The sequence below is a fragment of the Oncorhynchus mykiss genome, chromosome 2 (genome assembly GCF_057628025.1).
Source record: "Oncorhynchus mykiss isolate SJ-2025 chromosome 2, ASM5762802v1, whole genome shotgun sequence".
In the NCBI taxonomy this organism is placed as follows: Eukaryota; Metazoa; Chordata; class Actinopteri; order Salmoniformes; family Salmonidae; genus Oncorhynchus; species Oncorhynchus mykiss.
The window spans coordinates 15,443,343-15,467,911 of record NC_143023.1 but is presented as its reverse complement, the minus strand read 5'-3'; the positions used below and the strand labels follow the sequence as shown (position 1 = coordinate 15,467,911).

Genomic DNA, 24,569 nt, shown 5'->3' with positions numbered 1-24,569 from the left:
GAACTGACCGTCGGAAAAGCAGATGTGGCATCACCTAGGTGGGTGCTACATGTTGGGCAGTGGAGGAGCAGTAGCTACGGAGGAGTGGGTCCTATGGAGGAACTGACCGTAGGAGAAGCAGATGTGGTGTGCTGATGAAGCACTCTGGGCCTGTTTGTCAGACTGTCTGTTTCTCTGGCTCTACCATCGATGCCCCCTCCCCTGAAGCCACACTGCCTTTCCAATCCAAACTGCCTCATCTCCCAGCCTTTCACCTGAAGCAACACTGCCTTTCCAATCCAAACTGCCTCATCTCCCAGCCTTTCTCCTGAAGCAACACTGCCTTTCCAATCCAAACTGCCTCATCTCCCAGCCTTTCACCTGAAGCTACACTGCCTTTCCAATCCAAACTGCCTCATCTCCCAGCCTTTCTCCTGAAGCAACACTGCCGCCTTTCAATCCAAACTGCCTCATCTCCCAGCCTTTCTCCTGAAGCAACGCCTTCCAATCCAAACTGCCTTAAATTCCAGCCTTTCATCCGAAGCCAAAGGAATATTCAATCTCCATCTCTACCATCTAAATTTATATTGGTTGTTTGCTTTTTATGCACTTTGACATTTTCTGAAAAGAAAAGCGCTATAAAAGTTACATCAATTATTAACATTCCATACAAACAAATGCAATCAATCCACAGCCATCCACTGGCTGAAATCCGTTGATGCTAGGACTTAGGCAAGTTGTAAATGTAGCAATATGGATAATGCATCATATTCTAACACTCAGCTTTCCAAGAAAACAAACATTGAGACATTTGTCTGTTTGCATATATTTTGGAAGATGTGTATAAACTGTAGGCCTAATTATATGTGAATATTGAGGGTTTCTTGTAATTTAATAGGATCTCTGTGGGTATGTCTTTGTCGTGGAATTTGAATGTAGATTAGACTACTTTGCAGTAGCTGTAGGACTTTTTAATTATATGCCGTTTTAGATTGCACCATATACTATACATTAAGGCCCATATGGATGAAATCACATCAAGCGATAGCAGACACCTGCATAGCTGATGTTTTGGCATGTTGGAGGTGGAGCTGGGTTGGACCAGTTAAAACAGTGAACAGCTGCTCTTGCGATCATTGTCACGAAGCCACACCCCCACCCACGTTAGAAGTTCTGAAACAGAAAGTGTAAGCTATACAGAAATAATCATGCTCAAATTGAAAAATCATTAAATGGAATAATGAGGTTTTCTACCATCCTAATCAAGGTGTAGATTAATCTATATCTCACACTCAGTGTTCCAACAAATCTGCATGGGATTTCTATTAATGCTATAATTCCAGGAGCTGCTTGTGGGTTTACACTTTAGTCATTTAGCTGATGCTCTTATCGAGAGCAACTTACAGGAGCAATTAAGGTTAAAGCGCTTTACTCAAGGGCACAGACAGATTTTTCTGTCGGCTCAGGGATTTGAACCAACAACCTTTCAGTGACTGTTCCAATGCTTTAACTGCTAGGCTACCTGCCACCCTAATGCAGTTCCACCGCCGACACGGCCAAAACAAGCGCTATGCAGATGTCGGCTAAAAAGGATCTGATAAAATAGAGCCCTTTGTTTTTTATTTGACCCCTTTTTTGATATCCAATTGATAGTTAGTCTTGACCCATCGCTGCGACTCCACTACGGACACGGGAGTGGCGAAAGTCAAGCCACACTGCTTCTTGACACACTGTTCGTTAACCCAGAAGCCAGCCGCACCAACGTGTCTGAGGAAACACGGTCCAACTGGCGATCGTTGTCAGCTTGCAGGCACCCGGCCCACCACATGGAGTTGCTAGAGCGCGATGGGACAAGGACATCCCAGCCGGCCAAACCCTCCCCTAACCCGGACGACGCTGGGCCAAACCCTCCCCTAACCCGGACGACGCTGGGCCAAACCCTCCCCTAACCCGGACGACGCTGGGCCAAACCCTCCCCTAACCCGGACGACGCTGGGCCAAACCCTCCCCTAATCCGGACGACGCTGGGCCAATTGTGCGCCGCCTCATTCGTCTCCCGGTCACGGCAGCTGTGACACAGCCTGGGATCGAACTCGGTGCTGTTGTGACGCCTCAACGTTCTAAGACGACGCAGTGACTTAGACCAATAAAAAAACACAGGGCGGCGCAACGGTCTACCACATCATCTGGGCCAGAACCGTAAATGTTGACAACAAAAAGTCTGTTGTAATGACCTGTATTACTCTGTAGATAAGGTATCTCTAGATCAGCACACAACGCAGACACAAATATAGGACACGCTATCTCAGTCTAAAGTCTGTAGTCTCATTAAATATGGGTGTGTGTACACACCAGAGTGTTTGTGTGAGTGCATACACACCAGAGTGTTTGTGTGGGACTCGGTTCTAGGCCCTCTACTCTCTCTCTTTACACCAAGTCACTCGGCTCCGTCATATCCTCACTTGGGCTCTCCTTTTATTGCTCAACCACTTCTCCTTCCCCCCTTCTGACACCCAGGTGGCGACACGCATCTCTGTGTGTCTGGCAGACATCTCAGCTTGGATGTGATCCCACCACCTCAAGCGCAACAAAACGGAGCTGCTACTCCTCCCAGGGAAGGCCTGCCCACTCCAAGACCTCTCCGTCATGGTTTACAACTCCACGGTGTCCCCCTCCCAGGGTGCAAAGAACCTTGGCGTGACCCTGGACAACACCCTGTCATTCTCTGCAAACATCAAAGCAGTGACTGGCTCCTGTAGGTTCATGCTCTACAACATCCGTAGAGTACGACCTTTCCTCACACAGGAAGCGGCGCAGGTCCTAATCCAGGCACTTGTCCTCTCCTATCTGGACTACTGCAACTCGCTGTTGGCTGGGCTCCCCGCTTGTGCCATCAAAGTCCTGCAACTTATCCAGAAGGCTGCAGCCCACCTGGTGTTCAACCTTCCCAGGTTCTCTCATGTCACCCTGCTCCCCCGCACACTCCACTAACTTCCAGTCGAAGCTCGCATCATGAAACCGGGCCTCTTTGAAGAGTATCTTAACGCTCACGACGCCCCCAAAAAACACGTCTTTTCCTACTAGCACTGACTTTGCTGATCCTTTGTTGAGAGAAAATGTATTTGATACGATTGTGATGTGTATCACCAAGCTACTTTAAGATGAATGCACTAATTGTAAATCGCTCTGGATTAGAGCATCTGCCAAATGATTGAAATGTAAAAACGTGTTCGGAGGAGCAGCCAGACCTGCTGGTGAGCCTCCAACACATTAATAACTTTTCTCCCTCCCTTCATCGTTCCTAGTCTCTCACACTCCCTCTCATACCCCACTCAAAATAATGCACAGTATTTACAATATATCAGTGGAGGCTGGTGGGAGGAGGTATAGGAAAACCGGCTCATTGTAATGGGTGAAAAATGTAGTTTCCATATGTTTGATTCCATTTATTCGATTCCAGCCATTACAATGAACCCGTCTCATAGCACTTCCCATGTGCCTCCACTGCAGTATACAAATATAATATACACTGAGAGTACAACACATTAGGAACACCTGCTCTTTCCATGACATGGACTGACCAGGTGAAAGATATGATCCTGTATTGATGTCACATGTAAAATCCACTTCAATCAGTTTAGATGAAGGGGAGGAGACAGGTTAAAGAAGGATTTTAAGCCTTGAGACATATTGGGTATGTGTGCATTCAAAGGGTGAATGGGCAAGAGTAAATATTGAAGTGCCTTTAAACGTGCCATGGTAGGACGTGCCAGGCGCCCTGGTTTGAGTGTTAAGAACTGCAACGTTGCTGGGTTTTTCACACAACAGTTTCATGTGTATCAAAAATGGTCCACCACCCAAAGGACAGCCAGCCAACTTAACACAACAGTGGGAAGCATTGACGTCAACATGGCCAGCATCCTTGTGGAACGCTTGACACCTTGTAAAGTCCATGCCCCAACGAATTGCAGCTGATCTGAGGGAAAATGGTGGTGCAACTCAATATTAGGAAGGTGTTCCTAATGTTTTGTAGGCTCAGCGTAGATTAAAAGACATAGCTTGTCGTGTAAAATCGTGAACATTGTTAAATGTACAACAGTAATTACTCTCCCTCCCCCTTTCTCATCAGCACCTTCAATCTCTTGCCAATAATTAATCAATAAGTCAACTTGACAGATTTATATTTTATTACAAACCATGTAAATCCATATCATTAGATTCTAAGCCACTCACACATACACATTTTACACTCAAACACACACCTTTCCTTCAAAATTCACTCATTCTGCGATCAGTCTCTGGTTCTTTTGTCTGTTCCACTTTCCTCAATCTGTTTCCTCTTTCTTTCACTCTCCTCTTCCTTCCTTCCTTCCCTCTTCTCTTCTTTTCAGAAGTTGCCTGTATGTTCAATTTTGTCTAATGGTTAAGGTTGGGATTTGAGCAGGATATGCTGATCCTAGGTCTGTCCCTACAAGCATCTCTTACCTGGAGCCCCAAACAGGAAGGGCGGATAAAAGATCAGGACATGACGTTACAAACAAGGAAGACACATCATTCACGTGAGTCGCGCTCCATTTCCTCATTCTCCAAGTGGTGGGCAGGTCTATAGCGGCTCACGCCCCTCCCATCCACCACTTGGAGGGCAGGGTTTCGGCAGGTGTTGTCCATGCTGCCTAATGAGGTGTACCTGTCAGGAGACGGACAGAGGAATCAGTCAGAGACTAGGACGGGGGAGTAGACAGTGAGAGGAAACAGAGGACATGCTTGATTAAGGTGTGTATGTCTTCTTACCCTTTATCATACAGAATACAGTAGGGCACATATAGAGTCCTCAGGAATGACCAGATATCATGATACGTCCAGTCCTGATGGAGACAGAGAGAGAGGGAGGGAGAGAAACCAAGAAAGAAGGGGGAGAGAGAGACAGAGAGAGAAGGAAAATGAGAGGGAGGAAGAGAGAGCATGAGAGCACGATCTTCGTGTCTGGGTTGGCGCCCCCCCTTGGGTTGTGCCGTGGCGGAGATCTTTGTGGGCTATACTCGGTCTTGTCTCAGGATGGTAAGTTGGTGGTTGAAGATATCCCTCTAGTGGTGTGGGGGCTGTGCTTTGGCAAAGTGGGTGGGGTTATATCCTTCTTGTTTGGCCCTGTCCGGGGGTATCATCGGATGGGGCCACAGTGTCTCCTGACCCCTACTGTCTCAGCCTCCAGTATTTATGTTTAACTTTGTTATATCTGGAGTACTTTTCCTGTCTTATCTGGTGTCCTGTGTGAATTTAAGTATGCTCTCTCTAATTCTATCTCTCTCGGAGGACCTGAGCCCTAGGACCAAGCCTCAGGACTACCTGGCATGATAACTACTTGCTGTCCCCAGTCCACCTGGCCGTGCTGCTGCTCCAGTTTCAATTGTTCTGCCTGCGGCTATGGAGCCCTGACCTGTTCACCGGACGTACTACCTGTCCCAGACCTGCTGTTTTCAACTCTCTAGAGACAGCAGGAGTGGTAGAGATACTCTCAATGATCGGCTATGAAAAGCCAACTGCCATTTACTCCTGAGGTGCTGACTTGCGGCACCCTCGACAACTACTGTGATTATTATTATTTGATCATGCTGGTCATTTATGAACATTTGAACATGTTGGCCATGTTCTGTTATAATCTCCACCCGGCACAGCCAGAAGAGGACTGGCCACCCCTCATAGCCTGGTTCCTTCCTAGGTTTTGGCCTTTCTAGGGAGTTTTTCCTAGCCACCGTGCTTCTACATCTGCATTGCTTGCTGTTTGGCGTTTTAGGCTGGGTTTCTGTACAGCACTTTGAGATATCAGCTGATATAAGAAGGGCTTTATAAATACACTTCTAATTTAAAAAAAAATCTAAATCAAATGTATCACACACACACCCTCAGAAAGGGAACATTGCAAGCATCATGTCTCACCAGCAGGGGGTTGACCCTCATGTAGTCCGGCCATCCAGGGTCAGTGAGACACATGGGTGTGAGTGTGTGTGAGTAGGGGTCACTCCTCCTGGTGCCCATACACACAGCTCTCAGCTCCGGCCTCCTCTCCTGTACCTCACTCAATGCCTGCCGAATACTGCCCTCCACTGAGAAAATCTCCAGGTCATATCTATGGGTGACAGGATGGAGCTCTGCTAAATAGTGAGCCAAAGTCTCTGTATAATAATACTGTAATACATTTTATTATCAGAGTTTTGCTCAAACGCAAAAGATGCAATGCAGATCAAGCTACAACCATACACAGACCTGTTGGGGACAGAAAAAAAGTACATACAGTGGAGCAAAAAAGTATTTAGTCAGCCACCAATTGTGCAAGTTCTCCCACTTAAAAAGATGAGAGAGGCCTGTACTTTTCATCATAGGTACACTTCAACGATGACAGACAAAATGAGGAAAAAAAATCCAGAAAATCACATTGTAGGATTTTTAATGAATTTATTTGCAAATTATGGTGGAAAATAAGTATTTGGTCACCTACAAACAAGCAAGATTTCTGGCTCTCACAAACCTGTACCTTCTTTAAGAGGCTCCTCTGTCCTCCACTCGTTACCTGTATTAATGGCACCTGTTTGAACTTATCAGTATAAAATACACCTGTCCACAACCTCAAACAGTCACACTCCTTACTCCACTATGGCCAAGACCAAAGAGCTGTCAAAGGACACCAGAAACAAAAGTGTAGATCTGCACCAGGCTGGGAAGACTGAATCTGCAATAGGTAAGCAGCTTGGTTTGAAGAAATCAACTGTGGGAGCAATTATTAGGAAATGGAAGACATACAAGACCACTGATAATCTCCCTCGATCTGGGGCTCCACGCAAGATCTCACCCCGTGGGGTCAAAATGATCACAAGAACAGTGAGCAAAAATCCCAGAACCACACGGGGGGACCTAGTGAATGACCTGCAGAGAGCTGGGACCAAAGTAACAAAGCCTACCATCAGTAACACACTACGCCGCCAGGGACTCAAATCCTGCAGTGCCAGACGTGTCCCCCTGCTTAAGCCAGTACATGTCCAGGCCCGTCTGAAGTTTGCTAGGGAACATTTGGATGATCCAGAAGAAGATTGGGAGAATGTCATATGGTCAGATGAAACCAAAATATAACTTTTTGGTAAAAACGCAACTCGTCGTGTTTGGAGGACAAAGAATGATGAGTTGCATCCAAAGAACACCATACCTACTGTGAAGCATGGGGGTGGAAACATCATGCTTTGGGGCTGTTTTTCTGCAAAGGGACCAGGACAACTGATCCGTGTAAAGGAAAGAATGAATGGGACCATGTATTCTGAGATTTTGAGTGACAACCTCCTTCCATCTGCAAGGGCATTGAAGACGAAATGTGGCTGGGTCTTTCAGCATGACAATGATCCCAAACACACCGCCCGGGCAAAGAAGGAGTGGCTTCGTAAGAAGCATTTCAAGGTCCTGGAGTGGCCTAGCCAGTCTCCAGATCTCAACCCCATAGAAAATCTTTGGAGGGAGTTGAAAGTCCATGTTGCCCAGCAACAGCCCCAAAACATCACTGCTCTAGAGGAGATCTGCATGAAGTAATGGGCCAAAATACCAGCAACAGTGTGTGAAAACCTTGTGAAGACTTACAGAAAACGTTTGACCTCTGTCATTGCCAACAAAGGGTATATAACAAAGTATTGAGAAACTTTTGTTATTGACCAAATACTTATTGTCCACCATAATTTGCAAATAAATTCATTAAAAATCCTACAATGTGATTTTCTGGATTTTTTTCTTCTCATTTTGTCTGTCATACTTGAAGTGTACCCATGATGAAAATTACAGGCCTCATCTTTATAAGTGGGAGAACTTGCACAATTGGTGGCTGACTAAATACTTTTACTAACAGAGGTGCAGTATATAGGGATTGAGGAAACGACCTAGCGATGCTAACGCTAACTACAGAGACCGATAGCTTACCTCTTTATTGTGTCCTGGAGGAATCTCTCCATCTCTGGGAAGGGAGAGACAATGCGAATGTACAGAGCCTTTACCTTGTCCTTACCCTCCGGATACCGCCTGTGAGGGAGGGGGAGAGAGAGAATAAATACAAGGTAGATTTTCCCAGTAAACAATCAATTCAGACAGGAGAACACAATATGGGTTAAAAGTCACATATCGTCTCATTCCTTCATTCTGTGTAGACAGAAAACTGTCTCTCTCTCTCACCGTTTCAGTGCAGCGTAATATAGATGTAGAAGAGCAGTGCAGTCTTTGCCTCCATTGAAGCCCACACAGATCTCCCCTGCCGAATACTGATCCAGAGCAGTCTCTATGGTCTTCAGAGCGTTTGCCACTTTATCACCCAGTGGTGTGCCTATGGGAGATGGAGTTCATACAGACAGTTGGAATCATGGGAAATGTTGTCACTGTCATTTTTTATGGGTACTCTACCTGTCCCTCCCGCCACCCCTCCCTCCTTTGGTCTCTCACACACACACCGCTGTTGGCCAGTGTGTAGACCTCCTCAGTAGCGATGGACACAGGGTCCGTGACCAGGGGAACCACACTGCCTTTGGGCATCTCCTCCAGCAGCTGAGCCCGGGCCTTCTCCACCTCCTCAGAGCTGTCTGAATCCAGCACCAGCCTGACCCGGTGGTAGTTACTGAGCCAGTCAGGGTAGGAGCCCAGAGCCACCCTCTTCCCCCAGCCCGCCTGCAGGCGGGTCAGCACCGGGGCGATCAACGCCTCGTCTGCATCCACAAACACCTACAACACAACACGGGTAATACATAACATTATATTAGGCATCCATTGCAGCAGTGGTCCTGTGCAGGCTTTGCTCCAGCCCAGCACAAACACAGCTGATTCAGCTCATCAAGGTCTTGATGATTAGTCCATAACTTGAGTCAGATGTGTTAAATCTGAGATGGAACACAAGCCTGCACACCCTGTGGGTCTCCAGGTCCAGGAGTGAAGCGACATTTGTCTGTTGAAAACGTCTTGTCAACTGTATTGTAGTGGAGTCAGACGGTTGGTCACCTCACCTCTCGTGTGTGGAAGGTGGTCCCTGAGCCAGCGAACAGGTGCTCCAGACCGTTGAAGGCTCTCTCCAACAGAGACGGGATCCCAGGGAAGATGTAGACGTTACGCACACTCACCTGGGAATGTCAGAGACGGAGTCAGAACCACGACCAGCATGACATCAAGCATCTCCAGACTCTTAAAGCCGGTGGCTCCAAAGCACTCATATCTCCTATCATTAAAATATATTTTACCTGGTTTCAGACACTGACCATCAAGTAGAATGTTCATGTTTTCTACATTATATCATGTTATACTACAGCGTTGAAGTATACTCATTTCTGATTGGCTAAAAGGGCATTATAGAATGACGTTAAAGCCAGATAACTGGACAGTTGGAAAAGATATCGGGACGCCTTGCAATCATGAAAATTGTAAACGCAGGTCCAACGGGGATTAAAAACGTATCTAGCTAGCGTCTATTTGTTTTTGCGGAGACATGTTTTGGAGCATCTGATGACCTAACGTGGTGAGTGATGAACATGAATCTCTCTGGACAATACCAATGTTCCCTCTAAACTGTGCGTGTGCACAGGCGTGACACAGTAGAAATATCAGCCTGCAAAGAAAAGCACGAGATTGAATTTCACTAAACTTTCCAGTTTTTCCCCCTTAGTTAACACTATGAACTGTGGGAATTGTGATTGAATCAACACAATATTAGCCACTTTCAATGCAACCTACTTAGTATCCTAAACTAACTATGCAAGGGATTTTTTGGTAGGCAGAACGCATCGGAGAAGGATTCTGTTCAGCCCTTACTCTTCACAGACAGGTGCGGCATAACCAATCAGAGCAGCAGTAGCCTACAAGCAAATAGACCATTGCCATATGGATCTGTACAAAAGTTGAAGAACATACGCACATCCAGGTACTTTTCGCAGGTGAATTTATGGAAAGCGCTGCACACTGCTCCCAAACTGTTTCACTAAGTGATGTCACTGAGTACTGCCCATATATTCAGTGCCTTGCGAAAGTATTCGGCCCCCTTGAACTTTGCGACCTTTTGCCACATTTCAGGCTTCAAACAAAGATATAAAACTGTATTTTAAATATCGAACTAATCATAATGAACCACTGGGTCGAGTCTCTCTTTGGCAACCAAAATATGAGTATGAATTTGCTTATATGAGTGAAAATATCAATGGATTTTCTTTTATTTTCTACCGGTAAATGTGTGCTTAGTATTGTTTTCTTTGGCAAATGTAGTATAAACGAATGCAACAAACAAATGCAACAAAATAAACGTTGCTGCAGAGGTCGGGACTGTGTTGCTGTAGCTAGTTGGCGCCGTCTGCCACTCTGCCGCCCGTTGTTTCCAAGGTAATGTACAGAACGTGGGTGTTTATCCCTTACATGTTAAAGGAGTCAAATGATGCATTTTACATCATAATGATGATGTGGCAAGTCACGCTTTACTTCTTGAAAGTCCAATATCTTGACTTGACTGCTAACATTCAAAACATTTAGGGACTGTATCAACAGTGGACTAATGAGAAAGAAAATACCAAAACATATTTTTGTTTAACAGTAGTCAGCCACTGACCAGTGGGTAGCGTAGTGGCTTTCCAGTCTGAGGGTCAGTGCCGTAGTTGAGCTTGGCCGAGCGGGGGACCATGGCTAGCTTCATGGCTGCATTCTCCCTATCCACCACCCCAAAGAACTCCTCCACCAAACGGGTCAGCTCCGGGTGGGCATGCAGTTCCTCCTCGAACGCCAAGGCAACACTCTCGAAGGTGACGTCGTCGTGGGTGGGGCCTATTCCCCCAGAGGTGAGCAGGTGTGTGTACTGTGGGGCCAGGAGGGCCACCTCCTTAGAGATGACCTCCTGCTGGTCAGGGATTACTGTGACACGCTGGACACACACTCCCAGCTTCCTCAGCGCTCGCGACAGGAAGGCACTGTTAGTGTCCACAGTGTGACCCTGAGAGAGAGTGGGTGGGTAGAGGGAGGGAGAGACTCTTTAGATTAGCTAATTCCTAAGAGATAGGGACTTCGGGAGGAGGTTGTTGTCAGAGATCAGGCATATTCCACTCAGTACCAAGCCCCCATCTCCAGTATCACCTTGAGTATCTCGTCCCCGATGATGAGGATGGCTGCTGTGACAGCACCCCCATTCTGTTGACAGGAGGTACCGCAGCTCTGGTGATTCTGGGCCATGGTTACAGTGGTGACCTGGACCTGGGCGGCCACTCTCCTCACACGCACCGCTGCTCTACTCAGCCTGGACACAGCCTGCAGCATCCAGGCCTGAGACAGAAAGAGTGGGGGAAAGAGAACCAACTAGAGAGGGAGACAGGGAAGGAGATGGCTATGGAGGAGTAGAGGAGAGGGAGAAATGGGGGAATGGACAGCAATAAGTTTGTCATCATATTTACATAAGGCAGGGAGGGTAAACCAGGGGAGGAGTGTTACATACACAGGATTTCACCATAAATGATTGTCCAGTTAGCTACCTATTCTATTTGAAATCCAAGCATTAACTTGAAGTTATGGTGGCTCAAATGTGTTGCTGTCTAAGTTCAAGATACATGTCTGCTGTAGTTATAAGCCACCTGCCTATCTAGAGTGGCAGCCCTCATTCTCCACTTGTTCTGCCAGTCACATTATGTTAAAGATCTCCAAAGCACACATATCCCTGGGTCGCTCCTCTTTTCAGTTTGCTGCAGCTGGTGACTGGAACGAGCTGCAACAAACACTCAAACTGGACAGTTTTATCTCAATCTCTTCATTCAAAGACTCAATCATGGACACTCTTACTGACAGTTGTGGCTGCTTTGTATGATGTATTGTTGTCTCTACCTTCTTGACCTTTGTGCTGTTGACTTTAACCAATAATGTTTGTACAGTGTTTTTGTGCTGCTACCATTGTGTTGCTACTGTACCATGCTGTGTTGTCATGTTTTGCTGCCTTGTTATGTTGTCGTCTTAGGTCTCTCTTTATGTAGTGTTGTGTCTCTTGTTGTGATGTGCGTTTTGTCCTTTATTTATATTGGATTTATTTGTTTAATCCCAGGTCCCCGTCCCCACAGGAGTAGGCCGTCATTGTAAATAACAATTTGTTCTTCACTGACTTACCTAGTTAAATAAAGGCTAAATAAACCAAAGTAAAGGGCGATCTCGCCACGGTCTTTCGGCGAGGAACAAGCCAGCCACAACCAGTGCATTGGACCAGATACGGAAAAAGAAGCGAGACATCCCACTCGCACATATTTTTCAGGTTCATATTAAGTCAACGGAACTACGACAACTGTTTTCAAAGGTAAACGGCCTGTGTAAGATATCTTAATTTAGCCTACATCATTTGCTAACAGCTAGCTAGTTACCCCCTGCGCACATGAGTTTGTATATAACCATGATCATTAGTTTAATGGCAACGTGATATGCTTTCTACAGATCATAATTTATCTCTGCTGTGACAATAGATAGCAACAATCATGTATTTGATAACCCGTGTAATCAACAGACAAGTGCTTACCCTAAAGTCGCATACGTCCTCGTAATGTATTAGCCGACAAAACTGCATGTCCTTCAAAGACTGGGCGGCTCTGGCGAGCCAATCAAGAGCAATAAATTGCAATCTCTGAATCCAGAAAGCCAATGAACTGTGAGAAGGCGGGACGAAATGTTACCACGTGTTTGTTTGTGTAGCGGAAGTACAGGGTGTGCAGTGTGCAGTGTTGCACTGTCTAGAAGGGATACAACTTTTTTCGTAGTAGGTTTAGCCTAACGTGAGCAGTAGGTTATGAGAACGGAAAAGAGTTAGGATTAGCAAAAAATAAATAAAACATACTTTTGACGTCAAATTTCACAACCTGTATCCCTTCTAGACAAGACCCTGATAACATGCACCCAGAGTATGCCTACAATATTATTTTATGATTATAACATTATTATTATATTAGCCTCGACCAAGCAAAAACACGTGTTTTAAGCCTATCTGCAACAGAGTTTACAATTCTTACAATGATTTGTGATAAACCATAACAAAAACAATAAGTAGGCAGTAGAACGTAGATGACTGTCCTTTGTATGTTAATTGGTAGAGCATGGCGCTTGGGTTGTAGGATCGATTCCCAGGTTGGACCAATACAAAGAAGGATTACAATATGCACTCACTGCTGTAATTCGCTCTGGGTCGTCTGCTAAATGTAAATGTTTTTATTTTTATTTTCTAATACTGTCAAGAACAAATATTAATATGTGCGCGTGCAAATATGGTATCTACCAGCAGAGGACTCCAGTGAATAGTTTTCACTATGCATAAATGACTGGGCTACATGGATATATCTAGACTATATGCTATTTATCATATTTTACCTATTCAATAAGGGTCTATTCTATTACTGAACATTATTTGGTCTCAGTGATCCAATCATAAACATTATGAACTGCTATTCAGGTTTGTTCTCGTGCTCCTCGGTCAAGAAATGTTGTAGCCTAAAACATAGGCATTACAGTTGCACTATGCAAATAATAATGTGTGATTCAACAAAGACTGTGTCAATGTGGTTTAGTGTTAGTTTACTCAGTTATACGGTAGGCTGGTTTGTTATTGTGCGAAGTTATCGTTTTGCGCAATCCCTTTCTTTCAAGGCCGCTCAACCGCGGCCCAGGTGCAGAGAACCACACAAACTGAGTGGCAAATGACGTTACCATTTGTTCGCGGAAGTGGCTTTTTTGTGTTGGTAGAAAGGGGAGGAAAGGAAGAGAAACTAAAGAAGAAAAGTTTCAGCCCTCTTTCTAAATAAATGCATATGCACACTGTACGACAGCTGGCGTTTTGAACCTTCGCATTCAGCCACTTGTGTAATTTAGTTAGAGGTAGGCCTACGGGACAACAACAGCTGGGAGAAAACAAGAGGCACAAAAGGGACAAGGAGGAAGATAGCTGGTAAGTTCTCCTGACAAAAGTTCACCACACTTCTCTGGGCATGGTTTGGGCTTGAATTTTAAGGGCTGCGTGTTGTAACGTGGTAGAGAGACGTTTTAGGACATTCGAATACTAAAGCAATAACATTGTCTGATTGATTAATATTATTTGCTATAGGCCGACTGTTGGCTGCCTTACTTTTTGTTGTGCCATCAGTTCGATGTTGGCGAAACAATCTTTTGCTGATATCTATTCTAGCAAGACTGCTGAGTTCAGTATAGCCGTACTACGAAAAATGTAAGAATGGTAACATTGCGAAATATAGCCTAGTGATACAAAGTAACTAGCCTAGGCCGGACATTAAACATTGTATCTATTCAACAGAAGTCGCAAACAACCGTGTTGTCACTTTTGGGTGTTTTCAAAATAAAAGTGGTTTGCTGCATAGGCTACTAGAAATAGTCAGTTCTGTAGGCCTGGGTCTCTGGGATATCATTACTTTCCTCACAACAAGTTGTCCAACTCTGACAACAAGTTGTCCAACTCTGTCATTTAAACTGTTCTGGTAACACTTTATAGCCCTACATGAGTACTAATACTGTAACAAGAAAAGTAACAGCATTGTTTGTATTGACGTGTTTACGTACTACTATAGCAATATGGAGTTTTGTTTGTTTTTCTACACGTGGAACAGGAAGTGGCCACTATTCTGCTTATGTAAACGCCACAATACCTACTATGCAATGGAAACTATGCTACCATTCTTACTATGTAAAAACATGTTACTGCAAGAAAATTACTAATGAATCCCAGTGTTACCACACAGGTTTAGAGAAACTGAATCTAAAGTCTGACTAAACAGGCTGGTTTTGGCTTTCTGTAAATGCTCTAGTTCTTTTTCAGCGACCTAATCAGAAGTTAGGATTATACAACATTTCTGTGATGTGCAATATAGATCTTTAGCATATTGTCAAGATGGCATTCTCATGGAGATGATTTAATGTTTCAATAGGTCTAGGTTCTATATTGTCATGGAAGTGTAACTATATGTTTCAGACAACAACAATCATTTAAATCATCTGTAACAAGCCCTGACTAAAACAGTGTTCTGTAGTTGGATACGTGCCATACAGAACATTCAACAACAAGCTGTGATGCTGGGCCCTTCATAAGCCTATGATTCGGGCTGTATTGGTGTGGCCAGAAACGTAAACACACACAGTTGTTATGGTTACCCACACCTCAGTCTGTGATGGGACTACTGTTGTTCGACAGCTGGCCTGGTCCTGAGCCCTATACTACGTATGTGGTTTGAGGAGTTAGCGAGGTAACTTTGGTCAACTCTGAGTTCAACTCGGGATAACTGGTACCACGACAGTGGCTCACCTTTTAGCCAGGTACATTTCTATGGCAACAAATCCAGAACTAACCTGCACATGGGCAGGCTTACTCAGGGTTAACTCCATGTATCCTGAATGAAGTGTCACGAGTTAAAGACCAATAAAATCAAGTAAAATGTGTTTATAACTTAATGATTATTATATCGATAGGAGTGGGGGAAAGGTGCTCGTGTATTGATAAGCACACTAAAGAAGGCATTAACGATAATAAAATAAAGATGGCCCTTCAACGAGTCTATTTTACACCACAGCCTGCTGAATGTGCAGCATAACTCTTTTCATTTTGCACAAATTAAGACGTGGCACTGACTCACCCATGGATGGATGTTTCAGCCTTGTCTCAATGAAAAGTTTGGCGTTCCACCAGACACGTGTGACATGCATGCACAGTTACAAGCCTGCTAGAGTTAGCAGCAGGCATATAAGCAATATCCACTGTTGTAGTATGGATGAAGCCTGAGCTGGAATGTGACTAAAGCTGGCTAGCTTTGGAAAACCCTGAGTACATCTAGGTTTAATCATAGTATACCACTCTGATGGTTTGGAGACACCCCAGACAGACAGGAGTCAGGGATGGAGTGGATAGAGGTAGGCTTATGTGTCTGAACAGACTGCTTCATAATAAGCCAGCTCCCATATCACACTCTCCCACACTCCTTAAACTCACTGTCAGTGGGTTATCTCTCTGATGGTGACGAAGAGGAGGAAGGCTTGACTGACTGCTGCATGGGGATAATAAACTCTGAGAGACTGAAATGTCAGTGTTAGAAATGTACATGCACACACACTACCAACTAATCTATTAATCTATCTGTCAATCAAATACATCCTGTTTGACACAGAGCTTCACAATTCACCTCAGACCCTCACAATCAAACAAGGTCTGCCTAATCTAATGCAGACCCTATCAATCAAAAGCAGAACCAATCAGTCCTGTCTGTGTGATAAGCTTGGCTGGGTGACACCTTTCGTTAACTCCCTTTTGATTTGTCAGACAGGTGTGTGTATCTCTGCTCAAAAATAAGTGTGTGCGAGCGCGTGCACATATGCATGTGTGCACACGTGTGCCAGCCCTTAGTTGCAATTGGCAACAGTCTTGGATTTCACTCAGCGTCAGTTTGTGTATCAATATGAGGCTATGTCTGACATGTAGCTCACTGCCAGAGAAAAAAGCCAAGCAGCTGGCTAGATACTGCTCTGTTTTAGCTGGCAAGATACTGTTTCAGCTGTTGTGAGCAGCAGCTTATCTGCATCAAGAAGAGGTTTTGTTTCCATGGTTTTAAGAACATTCATATGTATGACCTTTGACTTATTTGGGTCCTTCACTGTAACACTTAATTGTGGACCCAAATAGTTTTCAGTGTGTGTGGAAACACTGTAGGAGCAGATATCTGGGTCTCAGTGTGTGGTTGTCCGTCTCTTGCAACGTAGCGGAAGAGATGGTGAGGCCTGAACTCCACTTCCTGCCCTGCAGCCCTGGTCTGCCTCCTACTCACTTCACATAGACACTTAAGACTACATGCTGAGCTGCAGACAGATTCACTCCCACATAGATACATTTAAATTAAAGGCCTACTAGTATTTACTTGATGCACTTAATCGCTGTAAGTCGCTTTGCATAAAAGTGTCTTCTAAATGGCATGTATAATAATCAAGTCCCAAAGTAATCATTATGATACCACTATTCATACATTCATAGATTTTTTATGATACAAAACAGGGATCTTTATCAGGGTTGCACATGCTTCATACTCAGGCCAATAATATACTGGTGCTTCCTGCCGGTCCTATCAGTCACATTTGGTCAGCAAAGTTAAAGAGGGACATTCCTAATGTCTGATGTTATTAACAGGAGTACTATGAACAGGGAGCAAATGGGACTCCTGTCCACTGAATGGAACCGAATTAAATGAATAGAATGGTTAGCTCCCATACTTCCTGGTCTCCTTTATGATATCTCTGTGCCTAATCCTGTTTTCTGCCATCCTAGGTTCATGGCATTGGGTCTGTGTGGCGTGAACACCTCTGTGTGGGAGGTTTGTGAGGTTAAAAGGGAACTGTTTCAGTCTCACATCCTGCTCTGGCCCAGAGGCTACAGTTTCCAGGGATTACTTATTGTTTCTCTGTAAAGTGTTACACTCTGAGTTCCCTATGGTGTGCAGTCTGTGTAGTGTTACACACTAATAGTTCCCCTGGCTGGCTGAGCCTGTAGTCAGGAGTTCTCTGTCTACCATACCAGTATGTTTGAATAAAGTGATACGACTCTGAGTTTCTTCAGTCTTTGTGCTGTTGTCTTGAATTATCCAATTTATTTGGGCCATGAGTTGTGTAGGATAGGCTATGAGTCAGAGCGAGTCTGTATAGATTTGGACAGGACAGACCTGTCCTGTGTCTTGTAAAGTATTGGTCTCCGTTAAGGCCTGTTGTTCTGGACAGTGAGGCGCGTGCGTTTGTGTGTACAGCATTTCTTGGGCCCTGTAGAATTGGTTAATATTCATCAAAGCAGCAACACAGAAGGGAGAGGGACATGGGGAGAAGAGATGGAGAGAGACCGATGGGAGATCGGAAGTCTAGCAGTCACTGCCCTGAGAATCTTTGGTTTATATATGACAGCTTTGCACGCTCTTAGTGAAGACATCAAAACTATGAAATAACACCATTATTCTACAATGTAGAAAATAGTAAAAATAAAGAAAATAATGGTTAGGAGTGTCAACTTTTGACTGGTACTGTATATACATTTTTACACCCAGGTTAAAACACTCACCAGACAGATTATTAGGTACACCCATCTAGTACCGGGTCAGACCCCCTTTGCCTCCAGAACAGCCTGAATTCTTTGTGACGTTCTACAAGGTGCCGGAAAAGTTCCACAGGGATGTTGGTCCATGTTGGCGTCATGGGCTCATTCAGTTGCTGCAGATTGGACAGTGGTACATACATGCTGTGAACAGCCCGTTCCATCTCATCCTAAACATGTTCTATTGGGTTGAGGTCTGTGGACTGACCAGGCCACAACAATAAACTGAACTGGCTGTCATATTCCAGGGGATGTTTCCACTCCTCAACTGTCCAGTGTTGGTGATCACGTGCCCTCTGGAGCCACTTCTTCTTGTTTTTAGCTGATAGGAGTGGAACCCGGTGTGGTCAGGACAGGAGGCAGGCAGAATGTGTGTGTGTGTTTGAGTATCTGAGAGTAGCTAAGTATGTTAGTAGGCAATAAAACAAACTTTACCTTCAGACTGTCTGTCCCTTTTTAATAGCCAGACAGCGGCACACATTCCAGCAAATAAACACCTGTTTCAAATAAATGGTGTGTCTAAATGTAATTGTTTACGAGTGAACTCCAGTGAGTACAGTAAAGATAAAGGAGAGTCATGGATGAGACGGCAGTGTGGTTTGACATGGTCGGCTCAACTACGGTGGATACAAGAGGTGCAACGAGTGAGACAATGGTGCTGAAACATGAAATCGGGGGGTATATGATGGGCAGGCTAGTCTTTGCATGTCTGATCTGCGATGGATTTGTTATTACAATGTTTATACTGGTCACAAACAGTGTGGTAGTCTTTTCAACATTTTATTGAGCAAGACCTGTGTGCGTTAGGAAGTAGACGCCTGGCTGAAATAAAGGCCTGTCTCGAATAAGCGGCGGTTGTGTTCAGTGATTAAAGCAAATAAACACCTGGGATATTAATAGAAGTTTTACAGTATTTGGTATTGAAGGATAGAGGAAGGGACAGACCTGGAGAACCTGAGAGGAAAAGAGAACATCAATGAGAGACAGAGCAGACAAAAGGGAAACAGACAAGAGTAAGTGAAGGAAGGAGAGTGGATAGAGAGAATAAAACAAGGATAGGGACAGAGTGAGAATGAAACGAGGAGAGAGGAAGGGAGAGCGAAAAAGAGGGTGAGAGTTTCAGGTTGTTTGCCCCGATCTGTTTGTCTCACATGTAGAACTGTTAACTGGTCTGGTCAGCTGGTTGGGCCTGCTGAATGCCTGGCTAATCTAATGTCCATATGACCCACAAATCACATTGATATACCCTCTATAACCTGACTATTTCTGGACCTGTTCTGTCATATTCACAACACCTGACAGGTTATATGTTGTGCGTGTGTCTACACATATTTGGAAAGGAAAGCTGTTGTCTGGATTTATTTGACTAGTCCCTGTAAGTAATTCCTTTCATTCCACAATGTGTGTCTGAACATGCTCAATACACACACACAACGTCTTTGGTATGATACAAAAACAGCTTGCCTAACGTGTGTGTGTGTGTACCTTTGCGCTCACCTGAGCAAGGAGGTCACATGACTCTCTCCACAGCTGATCCAGGGAGCAATGCATGCTCCAAGCCAAGTGTTTTTCGAGGGAATCATTTAGGAGAACTATGATTCGCTACATGTACAACGCTCAGTGATTGGCTAAGAGTGTGTGTGCTGATGTGTGCTTTGGTGTTTTTAGGGTTACAGACACTCACAGGCAGTCAGTGTTGTCCCATGGAATACGTGGTAAGAAATTGAGAGACACTCACACACACACAGAGGCATATGGGTTGCTGGTTGCGCCTCCCACTGTCAGTATCTCCCTGCTGTAAAGGACATTGTTTATTTGTCTGTCTAAGCCATTTAGAGGTGTGTGTGTGTGTGTGTGTTACGCTGGTGCAGGGCCTGTTGTGGGGTTGCTGGGTGTGCGTTCAACAAGCACAACAATCACTCTGTATACCGCTGTGATCTGTATGGTGAACAGTGTCATCACACTGTGGGTGTGCGTTCAACAATCGCTCTGTATACCGCTGTGATCTGTATGGTGAACAGTGTCATCACACTGTGGGTGTGCGTTCAACAATCGCTCTGTATACCGCTGTGATCTGTATGGTGAACGGTGTCATCACACTGTGGGTGTGCGTTCAACAATCACTCTGTATACCGCTGTGATCTGTATGGTGAACGGTGTCATCACACTGTGGGTGTGCGTTCAACAATCAATCTCTCTGTGGGCAACGCTTTGTAACGCTGAGGTGTTGACGTGGGTTCTGCGCTTCTCTTACGTATTCTGTCTCTCTAGCGGTTGTGCAGTTCTAGATATTCTTCTGTGTTTCTGTCTGAATCTCGGTTCTCATCACTGGAAGTTCTCACTTGGTCCACTGATCACTTTGGTTTTCTCTTTTCTTTTTAAGACTTGAAGAATATGTATCTTGACTGCCACATCAAGTGTATTGTTTCTGTTGTTACTGTCCTGTTTGTGAGATAATAACCTGTTCTTTACCAGCGGTGAACTCGTGGTACAGTAGCTGCTTGGCATTGCCAGGTTAAGTGTCCATATTTGGCCATAAATATCAAAGTTATTCACAATGCCCTCAAATCAGCCTGCATATCTGGTCTGTCTGTCTGGTCTGTCGAAAGAGGGAGAGAGAGACAGAGACTCTCCCCTCCCTCTTTTTCTCTCCCTCTTTTTCTCTCCCTCTCTTCCTCTGTCTTTCCCTCCTTTTTTCTCTTTCCCTCCATCTCAATTCAATCCATCTGGTTCTCAGGTTACCAAACAGGAAAAAGGGGGAGGAGCCTTTTAGTAGAGCCCACATGGGCTGTTTCCCCTCTATCTCCATCCCTCTCGCCTTCCCCTCCTCCATCCATTCCTTTGTCCTTCCCTGTGTGTGTGTGTTTGTGTGTGAGAAAGGGAGAGAGCAATGCTCAGTGCACACACGTGCATGTACTGTTAAATGGTTTAGACTGCAAAGTGGGAGAGGGGGAAAGGGGAGGAGAGAGGGAAAGGGAGGGAGGGGAATGAAACGAGAGAGGGGAAGGGAGGGAAATGGAACGAGAGAGGGGAAGGGAGGGAAATGGAACGAGAAAGGAAGGAAGGAGGGAGGGAAATGGAACGAGAAAGGAAGGAGGGAGGGAAATGAAACGAGAAAGGAAGGAAGGAGGGAGGGAAATGGAACGAGAGAGGGGAAAGGGAAGGAGGGAAATGGAACGAGGGAGGGGAAGGAGGGAAATGGGAGGGGAAGGAGGGAAATGGAACGAAGGAGGGAGGGAAATGGAACGAGGGAGGGAGGGAGGGAGGGAAATGGAACGAGAGAGGGAAGGAGGGAGGGAGGGGAAATGGAAGGAGAGAGGTGGAGGGAAATGGAACAAGAAAGGGAAGGGCAGGAGGGAAATGGAACGAGAGAGGGAAGGAGGGAGGGAGGGAAATGGAATGAGAGGTGGAGGGAGGGAAATGGAACGAGAGAGGGAAGGAGGGAGGGGGGAAATGGAAGGAGAGAGGTGGAGGGAGGGAAATGGAATGAGAGAGGGAAGGAAGGAAGGAGGGAGGGAAATGGAAGGAGGGAGGGAAATGGAACGAGAGAGGAAGGAGGGAGGGAAATGGAACGAGAGAGGGGAAAGGGAAGGAGGGAAATGGAACAAGGGAGGGGAAGGAGGGAAATGGAAAGAAGGAGGGAGGGAGGGAAATGGAAAGAAGGAGGGAGGGAGGGAAATGGAACGAAGGAGGGAGGGAGGGAGGGAAATGGAACGAAGGAGGGAGGGAGGGAAATGGAACGAAGGAGGGAGGGAGGGAAATGGAACGAAGGAGGGAGGGAGGGAAATGGAATGAGAGAGGGAAGGAGGGAGGGAGGGAAATGGAAGGAGAGAGGTGGAGGGAGGGAAAGGGAAGGAGGGAGGGGAAGGAGGGAAATGGAACAAGAAAGGGAAGGAGGGAGTGGAAGGAGGGAAATGGAACGAGAGAGGGAAGGAGGGAAATGGAACGAGAGAGGGAAGGAGGGAGGGGTAGGAGGGAAATGGAACGAGAGAGGGAAGGGGGGAAGGAGGGAAATGGAACGAGAGAGGGAAGGAGGGAGGGGAAGGAGGGAAATGGAACGAGGGAGGGAAGGAGGGAGGGAGGGAAATGGAACGAGAGAGGAAAGGAGGGAGGGAGGGAAATGGAAGGAGAGAGGTGGAGGGAGGGAAATGGAACGAGAGAGGGAGGGAGGGAAATGGAACGAGAGAGGGAGGGAGGGAAATGGAAGGAGAGAGGTGGAGGGAGGGAAATGGAACGAGAGAGGGAGGGAGGGAAATGGAACGAGAGAGGGAAGGAGGGAGGGAGGGAAATGGAAGGAGAGAGGTGGAGGGAGGGAAATGGAACGAGAGAGGGAAGGAGGGAGGGAGGGAAATGGAAGGAGAGAGGTGGAGGGAGGGAAATGGAACGAGAGAGGGAAGGAAGGAAGGAGGGAGGGAAATGGAACAAGAAAGGGAAGGAGGGAGGGAGGGAAATGGAATGAGAGAGGGGGAGGGAGGGAAATGGAATGAGGGAGGAGAAGGAGGGAAATGGAACGAGGGAAGGAGGGAGGGAGGGAAATGGAGGGAGGGAGGGAAATGGAACGAGAGAGAGAAGGAGGGAGGGAGGTAATGGAACAAGAGGGGGGATGGAGGGAAATGGGAGGGAGGGAGGGAAATGGAAGGAGAGAGGTGGAGGGAGGGAAATGGAACAAGAAAGGGAAGGAGGGAGGGGAAGGAGGGAAATGGAACAAGAAAGGGAAGGAGGGAGTGGAAGGAGGGAAATGGAACGAGAGAGGGAAGGAGGGAGGGGAAGGAGGGAAATAGAACGAGAGAGGGAAGGAGGGAGGGAGGGAAATGGAACGAGAGAGGAAACGAGGGAGGGAGGGAAATGGAAGGAGAGAGGTGGAGGGAGGGAAATGGAACGAGAGAGGGAGGGAGGGAAATGGAAGGAGAGAGGTGGAGGGAGGGAAATGGAATGAGGGAGGGAAATGGAAGGAGAGAGGTGGAGGGAGGGAAATGGAACGAGAGAAGGAAGGAGGGAGGGAAATGGAACAAGAAAGGGAAGGAGGGAGGGAGGGAAATGGAATGAGAGAGGGGGAGGGAGGGAAATGGAATGAGGGAGGGAAGGAGGGAGGGAGGGAAATGGAAGGAGAGAGGGAAGGAGGGAGGGAGGTAATGGAACAAGAGAGGGGAGGGAGGGAAATGGAACGAGAGAGGGAAGGAGGGAGGGAGGGAAATGGAAGGAGAGAGGTGGAGGGAGGGAAATGGAACAAGAAAGGGAAGGAGGGAGGGGAAGGAGGGAAATGGAACAAGAAAGGGAAGGAGGGAGTGGAAGGAGGGAAATGGAACGAGAGAGGGAAGGAGGGAAATGGAACGAGAGAGGGAAGGAGGGAGGGAGGGAAATGGAACGAGAGGAAAGGAGGGAGGGAGGGAAATGGAAGGAGAGAGGTGGAGGGAGGGAAATGGAACGAGAGAGGGAGGGAGGGAGGGAAATGGAAGGAGAGAGGTGGAGGGAGGGAAATGGAACGAGAGAGGGAGGGAGGGAAATGGAAGGAGAGAGGTGGAGGGAGGGAAATGGAATGAGGGAGGGAAATGGAAGGAGAGAGGTGGAGGGAGGGAAATGGAACGAGAGAAGGAAGGAGGGAGGGAAATGGAACAAGAAAGGGAAGGAGGGAGGGAGGGAAATGGAATGAGAGAGGGGGAGGGAGGGAAATGGAATGAGGGAGGGAAGGAGGGAGGGAGGGAAATGGAAGGAGAGAGGGAAGGAGGGAGGGAGGTAATGGAACAAGAGAGGGGAGGGAGGGAAATGGAACGAGAGAGGGAAGGAGGGAGGGAGGGAAATGGAAGGAGAGAGGTGGAGGGAGGGAAATGGAACAAGAAAGGGAAGGAGGGAGGGGAAGGAGGGAAATGGAACAAGAAAGGGAAGGAGGGAGTGGAAGGAGGGAAATGGAACGAGAGAGGGAAGGAGGGAAATGGAACGAGAGAGGGAAGGAGGGAGGGAGGGAAATGGAACGAGAGGAAAGGAGGGAGGGAGGGAAATGGAAGGAGAGAGGTGGAGGGAGGGAAATGGAACGAGAGAGGGAGGGAGGGAGGGAAATGGAACGAGAGAGGTGGAGGGAGGGAAATGGAACGAGAGAGGGAGGGAGGGAGGGAAATGGAACGAGAGAGGTGGAGGGAGGGAAATGGAACGAGAGAGGGAAGGAAGGAGGGAGGGAAATGGAACAAGAAAGGGAAGGAGGGAGGGAGGGAAATGGAATGAGAGAGGGGGAGGGAGGGAAATGGAACGAGAGGGAAGGAGGGAGGGAGGGAAATGGAACGAGGGAGGGGAAGGAGGGAAATGGAACGAGAGAGGGAAGGAAATGGAACGAGAGAGGGAAGGAGGGAGGGAGGGAAATGGAAGGAGGGAGGGAGGGAAATGGAACGAGAGAGGGGAAGGGAGGGAAAGGGAACGAGAGAGGGGAAGGAGGAGCGAGGGAAATGAAACGAGAGGGGGGAAGGAGGGAAAG

The 24,569-nt window shown here is 46.5% G+C and overlaps 2 protein-coding genes across 9 annotated transcripts in view; one reads left to right on the top strand and one right to left on the bottom strand.

Annotated features, from left to right (window-relative positions):
• Window positions 1-4,148: 4,148 nt before the first annotated feature.
• LOC110536177 (bifunctional FAD diphosphatase/FAD synthase) lies at window positions 4,149-12,638 on the bottom strand. Of its 4 annotated transcripts, none has more exons than XR_016484516.1 (11): window positions 12,512-12,638; window positions 11,098-11,344; window positions 10,580-10,957; window positions 8,997-9,110; window positions 8,451-8,718; window positions 8,179-8,326; window positions 7,930-8,028; window positions 5,914-6,103; window positions 4,771-4,844; window positions 4,465-4,666; window positions 4,149-4,377 (listed from the first exon to the last, which is right to left on the bottom strand). XR_016484516.1 is itself a non-coding variant. In XM_021621796.3 (10 exons), exons 2-10 carry the CDS (start codon window positions 11,275-11,277, stop codon window positions 4,531-4,533), a joined length of 1,587 nt encoding a protein of 528 aa, XP_021477471.2. In that variant the 5' UTR covers window positions 11,278-11,344; window positions 12,512-12,588; the 3' UTR covers window positions 4,149-4,530. The 4 variants fall into 4 exon arrangements, 2 of the variants coding, with proteins under 2 accessions (XP_021477471.2, XP_090046444.1); XR_016484515.1 differs by having other exon boundaries at window positions 11,098-11,316; window positions 12,512-12,570; XM_021621796.3 differs by having other exon boundaries at window positions 4,149-4,666; window positions 12,512-12,588.
• An 86-nt stretch (window positions 12,639-12,724) lies between these two features.
• The window catches only part of LOC110536161 (SHC-transforming protein 1), a 44,344-nt gene continuing 32,499 nt past the window's right edge, over window positions 12,725-24,569 (top strand). For 2 of the 5 annotated variants that reach the window (XM_036939546.2, XM_036939552.2), the window contains exon 1: window positions 12,725-13,927. Coding sequence is in view for 1 of the 5 variants with exons in the window: in XM_036939559.2 (XP_036795454.1) it covers window positions 19,810-19,821 (12 nt within the window). In the remaining 4 variants the exon portion in view is untranslated. Of the gene's footprint in view, window positions 13,928-19,774; window positions 19,822-24,569 lie in introns of all 5 variants that reach the window. The other 3 variants (XM_036939559.2, XM_036939564.2, XM_036939542.2) reach the window with 3 other exon arrangements.

Bases quoted from the DNA above. Each gene is read 5' to 3' on its own strand.
- LOC110536177 (XM_090190318.1), bottom strand. From the start codon at position 12,559: ATGCAGTTTTGTCGGCTAATACATTACGAGGACGTATGCGACTTTAGG. The intron at 6,104-7,929 runs GTAAGCTATCGG...TGTCACCCATAG, and splicing joins CTCCAGGACACAATAAAGAG to ATATGACCTGGAGATTTTCT. The intron at 4,667-4,770 runs GTAAGAAGACAT...GTCTCCTGACAG, and splicing joins TGTATTCTGTATGATAAAGG to GTACACCTCATTAGGCAGCA.